Genomic DNA, 12,726 nt, shown 5'->3' with positions numbered 1-12,726 from the left:
TGGGATCGGGCTGAATAGACCTGGATTAGGTTGGGTTGAGGATTGGACTGTATTGGGATTGATCTGAGTTGGGATTGGATTGTGTTGAATTGGATATGGATCTGGTCAGATTGAGATTGGGTTTGATTGGGATTAGAATGGGATTGAGATTTCACTGAGATTGGTATTGTGATTGGATTGGGATTATGTTAGAATTAGGATTGGATTGAGGTAGAGATGGGATTGGGTCTGAATTGGGATAGGGATTAGAATTAGAATGGGATTGAAATTTCATTAGGATTGGACTGAGTTAGGATTGAGTTAGGTTTGATGGAGCTGGTTTGGATTGTGTTGGTGATGGTGGATATCCTGTCATCTGGTGAGGGCAGCTATCCCGGCTGCGGGATTGTCTTACATTTCATTTCAGAAACATTTCCCTCATGCAGATTAGTCTGGTTGCAATGGAGTCACCCTACAAAAGTAAACAGCAATGATGCTAAAATCTTTGTCACTGCTAAGGTCCTTGCCCAAGATTGACCTGGATTCTAAAATCATCCACTTTGCTTTCAATTCCCTTCATGTCCACCGCCTCCCTATCTCTGCAATCTCCCCCAGCCCCACAGCCCTCAAGATCCTTCTCTGACCCTTTAACTCCAGCCTCTGAAATGTCCCCGTTTTAATCCCATATTATTGCCGACTGAGAATTCAGCTTCCATGATCCAAAACTCTGGAAATTTCTCCCTAAATTTCTTAGCCTCTCTCTCAATCTCCTCCTTTTGACGTTCCTTAAAACTTACATATTTATCAATGTTAGGCTGTTAAATGGTGTTGCACGATGCTCAGAGATCATTACCCCTTACTCGGGGCATCAACAGCATTAAAACAGGCTTTGGTTACAATGTTCACTATGGCTGATCTGAGAATCCTGACCTCCAACTTTCTGTCTTTTCCCCAAAACCCTTCGTTTGCTGTAGCCAGGATGTCTTTGAGGATTGTGTTCTTGTGATCCTTTCTGACCAGAGTGCTTATCAGGTCATCCAATCGGGTTAACATTCCCAGCAAGACCACCTACTTGATCTCACATCCTTTCAGCTCTTTGTGGGTGTGGGTTTGGGTATATGTGGTCAGTCTTTGGTTAGAATTGCTGTCCCTTCATAGCTCTCTCCTCCTACCCTTGCAGTTTTGAGGTCAGTGCATTATCCCATCTCACACTTTAACCTGGTCATAAACTTACAAAATAGTAACTAAAACACAAAGAAAGACTTTCCGATATGATCGACACAGAAATTTAATATCTCCTTCCGTCACTCCGAGTCTCCTTATGACAGGCAGCTTTTCTGAGGAGGTGCCTTGAGGAAGTTCGATTGCAGTCACAGTATGTATGCTGTTGTAGCAAAGAGATCAGAATCTGGACAAGAGCTGGTTTTCAGCTTGGCCAAGGGCACTCGACCAACAGTTGTACTTGAGTGCAGCACCTGACTGGCCAGGCCTAGTCCTAACTGAATCCGGTGGTGGGCAGCACTCTGGCCTCTCAGTCACTGGTATGTGGGTTTAAGCCTCACCCTCAGGATGTGTATGTATGTGTCTGTGTGCATGCACTTCTGTCCGTGTGTGTGTGTGTGTATATATACCATCCCAGATGGAGTCTTGCTGTGCTGACAGATCTAAGGTGTTGCCTTTCAGATGGCACTGTCAGACTGAGGCCCCATCTGATCCCTAGAGAGGCTGTAAGAACACAACTGCCCCATTTGGAGGGTGCAGGTCAATATTTAAACTCCAAAGTTCACCAACTCCAGTTATTATCCCACAGCAGTCTGTGGGTGTGCACTGGGTGTAATTTAGCTGTTGTGATCCTGATAACTATTAATGGAGACTAGAGAACATGTCCTTAGTCGTAAGGTTCTGTCTTTGTTGTGATTTTTAAATCCCCATTGCCTCTGCACAGGGTGTTACTCAGACGTTCACAATGTGTCTCTAATTCTGAATCCTTTGTCTTTTTGTTACAGAGCAACAATCCCTGGCTGCTCTAAGCACCCCCTCTGTGCCAGTCTATCCAGCTGAAGTGACACCAGCCCAAGTCCCAGGACCCTCACCCGTTACCCCCCAATCGACATCCACATTGACAGTGACCCCAACCTCCTCAAAGTTCACTCCTGCCCCAATAGCAACCCCTACCCCAAAGACAGTGACCCCTGCTCCAACAGTGACCCCAGCCCCAAAGACAATGACCCCTGCCCCAACAGCAACCCTTGCCCCAACAGTGACCCCTACCTCAAAGACAATGACCTCTGCCCTAACAGTGACCCCTACCCCAAAGACAGTGACCCCTGCCCCAACAGCGACCCCTACCCCAAAGACAGTGACCCCTGCCCCAACTGCAATCCCCACCCCAAAGACAGTGACCCTTACACCAATAGTGACTCCTGCCCCAACAGTGACATCTACCCCAAAGACAGCGACCCCTGCCCCAACAAAGGTCATGCCTGTGGCCACCTCCCCTGTCATTCCGTCGGTCTCCCCATTGGCAGCTGCTACCTTACCCATCTCTCCAGCATCATTCCCCTCTTCTCCAGCTCGAGAGGCTGCCACACCCCAGAGCGTCTCTCCCGTGGGATCGGACTCTGCAGCAACTCCCACCAGGCTCTCCCCCAGCTCCCGAATGGCTGATGGTTCCACCATGGGACTGAGGCCAGGTGTCCCCCAGAAACCCTACACGTTCATGGAGGAGAAGGCCAGGTAAGGTTTCAGGAGGTGGTGCTGACACTTCTGCAACAACACGGTGCGTTGGTGTAGCAACTTGGCATTGGGTCATGATGCCTCCTAGAACTTGGCAGCTGCACCTTCCAGTAAAGTTCTGATGCCTAAGCTGATGGAGGAAAAATGAAGAGAGGTTTGCTCAACGCAGGTAGCTCTGAAGGAGCCTGCAGACAAACGGAAGAGAAGCGGAAGGGTTTAGTGAGGAAATAGCAGAGTTCAGGGATCATAGCAGCTAATTGGGGAGGGGGATAGAGAGTTCAGCCAGGTGGAGGAGAGTGAGGGGGGTGGACCCTGGAACCACAGTGAGTGGTTAAGGCCAATCTTACTCAGGGCTACCTTTAGCTGAGGGAGCCTCAGTTTGAAATTTCACCCAAAGGAGGATGTCGTGGGGAACTGACCCCTTTAGCAGTATCTCAATAACCCTTCCATTTCCTCACGAGTTCAGAACATCTTCAAATTTATGATGGTGAGAGGAAGAGCTGCTCTGTAATAGGGTGATAGTGGTGCTGTCACTGGGAGCAGAGAGCACAGAGCCCCCGTTTATTGTCCCAAGGGCCTGGGTTCAAATCCTGCTGTGGCAACTGGTGAGATTTTAATTTGATAAAAGACCTGGATTTGGTCTAACTGAGATCATGTAACCAATGCTGGAAAAACCAAACCCCATCTGGGTCACTCATGTTCTTCAGAGAGGAGGTGCAGCAGGAGGCTGTAAGAACACTGCAAGCCTGGCAGCATTAGGAGGTGGAGAAGTTAATGTTTTGGGTAAAGTCCTTACCTGGTCTGGCCTACGTGTGACTCCAGGCCCACAGCAATAAGACTCTTACACACTGCTCTACCCAGTGACACCCAGACCTGGGGAGGGAGGGAATGGGAAACAGGTTTACTCTCCAACCCTCTTTCAACCATGTTGTGGTTCTGTCGCCGAACTGGGAATTTGTGTTGCAGACGTTTCATCCCCTGTCTAGGTGACATCCTCAGTGCTTGTGAAGCGCTTCTGTGATGTTTCCTCCAGCATTTATAGTGGTTTGTCTCTGTGGCTTCCGGTTGTCAGTTCCAGCTGTCCGCTGCAGTGGTCGGTATATTGGGTCCAGCTCGATGTGTTCATTGATAGAATCTGTGGATGAGTGCCATGCCTCTAGGAACTCCCTGGCTGTTCTCGGTTTGGCTTGTCCAATAATAGTAGTGTTGTCCCAGTCAAACTCATGTCGCTTGTCATCTGCGTGTGTGACTACTAAGGATACCTCTTTCAACCATGTTAACAAAATACCCCCTACATTGTGAGCTTATATTTTCCACAATAACTTTTATTGAAGCGTCTTATCAAATGACCTTCTGAAAGCACCACGTCTGTAGGGCATCCTCTATTCACTGCACAAGTTAGTCCTTCAAAACGTTGGTCTGGCCAGTGGCACATACTAAAGGATTATGTTTACTTGTGTAGACTCCACATCGGCATAAAATAGAGATTGGTGTTTTGTTTTCCCACTCCCCCTCCTGTCATGCTTATTGAGAGAAGTTTCCATGTATTCTAATCTTACCTTTGACGTTGAGCAGCACTGAGCTGAGGGTCTGACCAGCTGCATTGGAGGCAGCACAAGCGTACAGGCCATTATCCTGCTGCTTGCAGTACAGCACCTTGAGGATGAAGTAGCCCTCCCTGTCCTCGTAGAGGAGGTGACGCCTACCAGGGGCGACCAGCCGACCGTCCTTTCTCCAGAAAATCTCGGGTTTGGGCTTCCCGGTGACATAGCACCGGAACTTCGCGTGCTTGCCCTCTGTCACGGAGAAGACTTTGACTTTGCAGGCCCTCGGTGGGTCTTCAGTGGCGTGGCTCTGGCGGGCGACGCCGGAGGCTGACTGCGGCTCACGGTGAGGGAGGCGGTGCCTTTTCCCGCGCCGCGCCTCGCGCCGGATCCGTTGGGCGCCCGACCCCTCGCTGACCCCAAGGCCGTTGCTGGCGGTTGTGGGCGGGGCTGGCTCGTGGGGGGCGTCGCCCGGCTCCACGAGGAGGACGGCCGCCGACATGGCCTCGCCGAGAGGGTTGCGCGCCTTGCACAGGTAGACCCCCGCGTCGGGCATGCGGGCGCTGAAGATCTTCAGGTGGTGCCAGCCTTCGCCGTCGCAGCCTTCGCTGAAGTGCCCGCTCTCGAAGATCTCGGTCAGCTTCTTGCCGTCCTTCTCCCAGGTCACCGCCGGCGTCGGGGAGCCGGCCAGCCGCCCGGTGAAGACCACGTCGTGGCCGCGGACCACCCTGGCCGAGGTGGGCTTGACCACGAAGACCGGCCGGTTCTCCGGGTCCCCGTCGCACTCCTCCACCTTGAGGGTGGCGGCCGCGTAGGTCTCCCCCACGCTGTTCTTGGCCTTGCAGATGTACTGCCCACTGTCCTCCACCCTCGCCTGCCACATGGTAATTGTGGGGTTATGGGGATATAATGGGGGTTGTGTCTGGATGGGATGGTTTTTGGAGAGTCAGTGAAGACTCAATGGTCAAATGGCCTCAATCTGCACTGTAAGATTCTACAAAACTGCAGTTGCATCTATACTCCTGGGACTGCAAGGATTCAAGAAGGCACCTTCTTAATTAGGGATGGGCTGAAAATGGACATAAAAACATCCTCTCAGGCCTGCTTCTCTATCCAGTAATATCTATTGTGCTTTGAATAGCCCAACAAACCTTTAATCTCCTGCCTAACAAGACTATATATAAAGAAATGGAGCTGCACGGAGAGGTTGAACAGACTGGGTTGTTCTCCCTGGAGCGTCAGTGGCTGAGGAGTGACCTTATAGAGGTTTACAAAATCATAAAGGACATGGTTAGGCTACATGGACAAGGTAAGTTTTCCCTGGGGTGGGTGAGTCCATAACTAGAGGGCATAGGTTTAGGGTGAGAGGGGAAAGATATAAAAGAGACCTAAAGCGGCAACTTTTTTCACACAGAGGGTGGTACAGGTATGGAATGAGCTGCCAGAGGAAATGGTGGAGGCTGGTACAATTGCAACATTTAAAAGGCATCTGGTATATGAATATTGTATATGCATAGGAAGGGTTTGGAGGGATATGGGCTGGGTGCTGGCAAGTGGGACTAGATTAAATTACTTACAGTGTGGAAACAGGCCCTTTGGCCCAACAAGTCCACACCAACCCTCTGAAGAGCAACCCACCCAGACCCATTCCCCTACACTTACCCCTTCACCTAACACTGGGCAATTTAGCGTGGCCAATTCACCTAACCTGCACATCTTTGTGACTGTGGTAGGAAACCAGAGCACCCAGAGGAAACCCATGCAGATACAGGGAGAATGTGCAAACTCTACACAGACAGTTGTCCAAGGCGGGAATTGAACCTGGCTCTCTGGCGCTGTGAGGCAGCAGTGGTAACCACTGTGCCATCATGGGACAGATTGGGAATATTTGGTTGGCATGGATGAGTTGGACCGAAGGGTCTGTTTCCACGTTGTACATCTCTATGACTCTATAACTGAGATGCCAGGAATCAGGCACACAGACAGGAATTGCTGGGGGAAAAAAAACTCAGCAGGTTTGGCAGCATCCATGGACAGAAAGCAGAGTTAACGTTTCAATCCAGTGATCTTTCTTCAGAACTCTATCTACCTCTGTTTCAAAAATGTTTAATGAGCATTCTTCCATTGACTTCTGAGGCAAATAGATTCAAAAAGGCACAGTCCTCTGAGATAAAAGAACTTCTCCTCATCTCTATCCTGAAAAGGTGACACCTGATTTTAAAACCGTATCCCCTGGTTCTTGACCCCTCCACAAGAAAAGATATTCTTGCACTGGAGAATGGCGCCTTTGTACATTTTTCACTGTACTCCTGTATTGCTGTACTCAAGTACACGTGACAATATAATCTAAATCTACCCTTGTCAAGACCATTCAGGATCTTATACATCTCAAACAGGTCACCCCTTGTTCTTCTAAACCTCAGTGTAAACAAGCCCAATCTGGCCAAATTTTCATCTTAAGACAAGCTGCTCATCCAGATATCATTCCAATAGGCCTCCTCTGAACCACCTCAAACATATTTAAATCTGTCCTTAAATTAGGAGGCCAAAACTGTGCATTGTTTGAAATGTATACTCACCAACTCTCCCCTGTGCACTCATCCCTATATAACAGACCTACTTTATCTTTAGTTTTATATTCAATTCCTCTGCAATAAGCTTCTCCATTTTGTGCTGTACTTGCACAGTAGCTTGTTGGAATCACCCATAAGAACACCTCGATCCCACTACCCCTTGGAATGTTGCTCAGATGGATCCTGATGAAGGGGCAGTGCTCTGAAAACTTGTGATTTCAAATAAACCTGTTGGACTATAACCTGGTGTAATGTGACCTCTGACTTTGTCCACCCCAGTCCAACACCGGAACCTCCACATCATTAGGCTCAGCTTTTTATTCAGTAACATTTCACCAGCTATCATGTGGAGATTTGAATGTACATCCCCAGAGCAATAGCCCAGTGGCATTATCACAAAACCTGAGTGTCCCCAATTGCTTCTGATGTCATTTACCTCGATTTTCAGAAGGCTTTGTGAAATAGTACCGCACAACAGGTTTGTGGGAAAAGCTACAGGCCATAGTATTAAAGGGACAGGAGGAACATGGCTTTTACTTTAATTAATTCATAGGACATTGTCACTGCCTGAACCCAGCATTTACATTTATTGCCCATCCCTAGTTGCCCCTTAAGAAGGTGGTGGTGCTTCCTTGAACTATAGCAATCCATGTCCTGTGGTTGATCTTAGCTCCAAATCCATTGACTACTCCCAAGACACCAAACATTTACCAATTCCAGTTTTGGAAATATTCCACTCACCCCACCCCTCTCTCAACCTCGATCAGGGGAACGCAGGGGACAGCGTTTCATATTTCCACTTCCTTTAAGCGATGAAATGCCAACCACGGACAGACTGGTGTTAATTTTAAACATTAATTTGGAATTCTTTCCCCCGAACATTATGCTGAAGATTTCCAGGAGAAGGTCAGTGCGCTTTGGCTGGGTAAGGAATTAACACCAAGAATACACAGACACCTACCAGCTGCATTTATCTCTTCACCCCAAGGCTTCCACCCTCATTCCTGAGGAAGGGCTTTTGCCTGAAATGTCAATTTTCCTGCTCCTCAGCTGCTCCCTGACCTGCTGTGCTTTTCCAGCACCACTCTAATCATGACACATATCAGCTGCAGTCACACGGAATGAAGGAATAGAATGGAGGGGCTGAATGATCTCCTTTTCCCTTAGAAACCTGCCTGTGTAGAAACCTCCAGTGTGCTGTATAGAGAGCAGAAGCAAGAGGAATCTATAACAAAGAGCGGCTGAGTGTAAAAAGGGAAGATTGTAGATTATTAACCCCACGGCTGTATTTTGTCTAATTCCATGCAGCGTAGGAGACAGAGACTTTGGATGGGCGGAGGATGAACAGAAAGCTCTAACATTCCCATTCAGAGCTCCCCTCACAAGGGCGAGGGAACTCCCTGCTGGATTTGAGATTTTGACTTATGGACGGCACGGTGGCACTGCTGCCTCTCAGCGCCAGAGACCTGGGTTCAATTCCTGCCTCAGGCGACACTCTGTGTGGAGTTTGCACCTTCTCCCAGTGACTGCGTGGGCTTCCTCCCACAAATCAAAAATGTGCAGGTTAGATAGATTGGCCACGCTAAATTGCCCATAGTGTTAGGTGAAGGGGTAAATGTAGGGGAATGGGTCTGGGTGGGTTGCGCTTTGGCGGGTCAGTGTGGACTTGTTGGGCCGAGGGGCCTGTTTCCACACTGTAAGTAATCTAATCTAATCTAATTATCCATGACTTTAGCGATGTTAGTGTACAGTGAGAGAGAGCTCAGTCATTAGACCAGCGCTGTCTCTCCGAGGGTGGGGACGGGGAGAAAGGATGATGTGTGAAGGCTGATGTGTTCTCCTTGCTCTCCAGGGGGCGCTTTGGCGTGGTCCGGGAGTGTAAGGAAAATGCCACAGGGAAAATCTTCATGGCCAAGATCATTCACTACGAGGGGGAGAACAAGCAGGCAGTGCTACAGGAGTACGAGGTCCTGAAAGCCTTGCACCATGAGAAGATCATGTCTCTCCATGAAGCCTATGTCACCCCTCGATACCTGGTGCTTATCTCTGAGAACTGTCTCGGCAAGGAAATACTCTACAGCTTAATTGACAGGTAGGACCGTTTGATTGACAGCTGGAGAATCCATCTGGCTCTGGGGAAACATTGAGAGCTGGCTCACTCCCGGGATGCTCAGGGAATCACAACGCAAACATCTCATCTTGAAACTGGGCACTTTACAGCCTTCTGGAGCTTAGTATTGACTTTAACACTGTCAAATTGTGAGCATTAGACTATCCCTGGGGAGTGTGTCAGTATGACACTACCATTCCATCTGTTTCTTTTAGCTTGACTTGTTGCATTCTCAGTCACCATGTCCACTTCCCATACACCAGTTGGGACTGTCTGTTCTATCCAGACTGGCAGGTGGACACATCATTGTTTTGCCATTCTCCCATTCCGATCACTTAATAGACTCGATCAACACACTTTCTCCAGCAGCCATGCCTCACAAATATAGCATAAATGCTGTCCCCTCCATGCATCACTTCAGCTGTGATCAATAGTTCTCTCAACTCAAAACATTGCTTTGCTCTCTCTGCATGGATGCTGTTGTCAATACTGACTCACTGCCTGGGGCAGACTCCCAAGGGACACAGTGTAAGTGCTGATAGACCCCCCAGGGATACACAGTAAATGCAGACACACACCAGGGACTCGTTAAATATTGACTCACACCTTGGGGACAACACCAAACAATGACACACTACCCAGGGACACACTTTAAATACTGACTTCTCAGGGATACACTAAATACTGACACACTGCCCAGGGATGCACTATAAATACTGACACACTGCCCAGAAAGATACTGTAAATACTGACACACTGCCAAGGGACACACTGTAAATACTGACACACTGCCCAGGGAGATACTGTAAATACTGACATATTGCCCAGGGAGACACTGTAAATACTGACATATTGCCCAGGGAGATAGTGTAAACACTGACACACTGTCCAGGGACACACTTTAATTACTGACTTCCCAGGGATACAATAAATACTGACACACTGCCTAGCGACACACTGTAAACACTGACACACTGCCCAAGGATATACTGTACATACTGACACGCTACCCAGAGACAAACTGTAAATACTGACACACTGCACAGGGAGATACTGTAAATACTGACACACTGCTCAGGGACAAAGTACAAACACTGATACGCTGCCCAGGGAAAAATTGTAAATCCTGACACAGCCCAAGGACATACTTTAAACACTGACTTCCCAGGGATACACTAAATACTGACACACTGCCTAGCGACTCACTGTAAACACTGACACACTGCCCAGGGACACACTGTAAATACTGACACACAGCCCAGGGAGACACTGTAAATACTGACACACTGCCCAGGGATATACTGTAAATACAGACACACTGCCCAGGGAGACACTGTAAATACTGACACACTGCCCAGGGATATACTGTAAATACAGACACACTGCCCAGGGAGACACTGTAAATACTGACACACTGCCCAGGGAGATACTGTAAATACTGACATGCTGCCCAGGGAAATACTGTAAATACTGACACACTGCCCAGGGAGACACTGTAAATACTGACACACTGCCCAGGGAGACACTGTAAATACTGACACACTGCCCAGGGATATACTGTAAATACAGACACACTGCCCAGGGAGACACTGTAAATACTGACACACTGCCCAGGGATATACTGTAAATACAGACACACTGCCCAGGGAGACACTGTAAATACTGACACACTGCCCAGGGAGATACTGTAAATACTGACATGCTGCCCAGGGAAATACTGTAAATACTGACATACTGCCCAGGGACAAAGTGTAAACACTGACACACAGCCCAGGGACACACTAAATACTGATACACTGCCCAGGGACACACTGTAAATACTGACACACAGCCCAGGGACACACTGTAAATACTGATACACTGCCCGGGATGATACTCTAAATACTGACATACTGCCCAGGGAGATAGTGTAAACACTGACACACAGCCCAGGGACACACTTTAAACACTGACTTCCCAGGGATACACTAAATACTGACACACTGCCTAGCGACTCACTGTAAACACTGACATGCTGGCCAGGGACACACTGTAAATGCTGACACACTGCCCAGGGAGATACTGTAAATACTGACACACTGCCCAGGGACACACTGTAAATACTGACACACTGCCCAGGGACACACTGTAAATACTGACACACTGCCCAGGGAGACACTGTAAATACAGACACACTGCCCAGGGAGACACTATAAATACTGACACACTGCCAAGGGACACACTGTAAATACTGACACACAGCCCAGGGAGACACTAAATACTGACACACAGCCCAGGGAGATACTGTACGTACTGACACAGTGCCCAGGGAGACACTGTAAATACTGACACACTGCCCAGGGATATACTGTAAATACTGACATACTGCCCAGAGACAAAGTGTAAACACTGACACACAGCCCAGGGACACACCGTAAATACTGACACACTGCCCAGGGAGACACTGTAAATACTGACACACTGCCCAGGGACAAACTGTAATTACTGACACACTGCCCAGAGAGACACTGTAAATACTGACACACTGCCCAGGGAGACACTGTAAACACTGACACACTGCCCAGGGATATATTGTAAATACTGACACACTGCCCAGGGAGACACTGTAAATACTGATACACTGCCCGGGGAGATACTGTAAATACCAACACACTGCCCGGGGAGATAGTGTAAACACTGACACACTGCCCAGGGACACACTTTAATTACTGACTTCCCAGGGATACAATAAATACTGATACACTGCCTAGCAACACACTGTAAATACTGACACACTGCCCAAGGAGATACTGTACATACTGACACGCTACCCAGAGACAAACTGTAAATACTGACACATTGCACAGGGAGATACTGTAAATACTGTCACACTGCTCAGAGACATACTTTAAACACTGACTTCCCAGGGATACACTAAATACTGACACACTGCCTAGCGACTCACTGTAAACACTGACATGCTGCCCAGGGACACACTGTAAATGCTGACACACTGCCCAGGGAGACACTGTAAATACTGACACACTGCCCAGGGATATACTGTAAATACTGACATACTGCCCAGGGACAAAGTGTAAACACTGACACACAGCCCAGGGACACACTGTAAATACTGACACTCTGCCCAGGGAGACACTGTAAATACTGACACACTGCCCAGGGATATACTGTAAATACTGACACACTGCCCAGAGAGACACTGTAAATACTGACACACTGCCCAGGGATATACTGTAAATACAGACACACTGCCCAGGGAGACACTGTAAATACTGACACTCTGCCCAGGGATATACTGTAAATACTGACATACTGCCCAGGGACAAAGTGTAAACACTAACACACAGCCCAGGGAGACACTATAAATACTGACACACTGCGCAGGGACAAACTGTAATTACTGACACACTGCCCAGAGAAACACTGTAAATACTGACACACTGCTTCGGGAGATACTGTAAATACTGACACACTGCCCTGGGAGACATTGTAAATACTGACACACAGCCCAGGGACACACTGTAAATACTGACACACTGCCCAGGGAGATACTGTAAATACTGACACACTGCGCAGGGACAAACTGTAATTACTGACACACTGCCCAGAGAAACACTGTAAATACTGACACACTGCCCAGGGAGACATTGTAAATACTGACACACAGCCCAGGGACACACTGTAAATACTGGCACACTGCCCAGGGAGATACTGTAAATACTGACACACTGCCCAGAGACACTGTAAATATTGTCACACTGCCCAGGGAGACACTGTAAATACT

General features: G+C 48.3%; 2 protein-coding genes across 2 annotated transcripts in view; one reads left to right on the top strand and one right to left on the bottom strand.

Moving 5' to 3' along the window:
• spega (striated muscle enriched protein kinase a) overlaps positions 1-12,726 on the top strand; it is a 198,003-nt gene that overhangs the window by 170,018 nt on the left and 15,259 nt on the right. Inside the window, exons 35-36 of the mRNA XM_060827721.1 lie at positions 1,986-2,715; positions 8,685-8,924. Of these exons, the coding sequence (XP_060683704.1) occupies positions 1,986-2,715; positions 8,685-8,924 (970 nt within the window). The remainder of the gene's footprint in view (positions 1-1,985; positions 2,716-8,684; positions 8,925-12,726) is intronic.
• Positions 2,800-5,142, bottom strand: LOC132817678 (obscurin-like protein 1). The gene is made up of 2 exons (XM_060828176.1): positions 4,275-5,142; positions 2,800-2,900 (listed from the first exon to the last, which is right to left on the bottom strand). Exons 1-2 carry the CDS (start codon positions 5,140-5,142, stop codon positions 2,800-2,802), a joined length of 969 nt encoding a protein of 322 aa, XP_060684159.1.

Source organism: Hemiscyllium ocellatum, chromosome 7 (assembly GCF_020745735.1).
Source record: "Hemiscyllium ocellatum isolate sHemOce1 chromosome 7, sHemOce1.pat.X.cur, whole genome shotgun sequence".
In the NCBI taxonomy this organism is placed as follows: domain Eukaryota; kingdom Metazoa; phylum Chordata; class Chondrichthyes; order Orectolobiformes; family Hemiscylliidae; genus Hemiscyllium; species Hemiscyllium ocellatum.
Note: the sequence above shows the minus strand (reverse complement) of the source record. Positions and strands in the feature narration are given on the sequence as shown.

Bases quoted from the DNA above. Each gene is read 5' to 3' on its own strand.
- LOC132817678 (XM_060828176.1), bottom strand. From the start codon at position 5,142: ATGTGGCAGGCGAGGGTGGAGGACAGTGGGCAGTACATCTGCAAGGCC. The intron at 2,901-4,274 runs GTAAGATTAGAA...GTTTGTCTGCAG, and splicing joins AGTGCTGCTCAACGTCAAAG to GCTCCTTCAGAGCTACCTGC.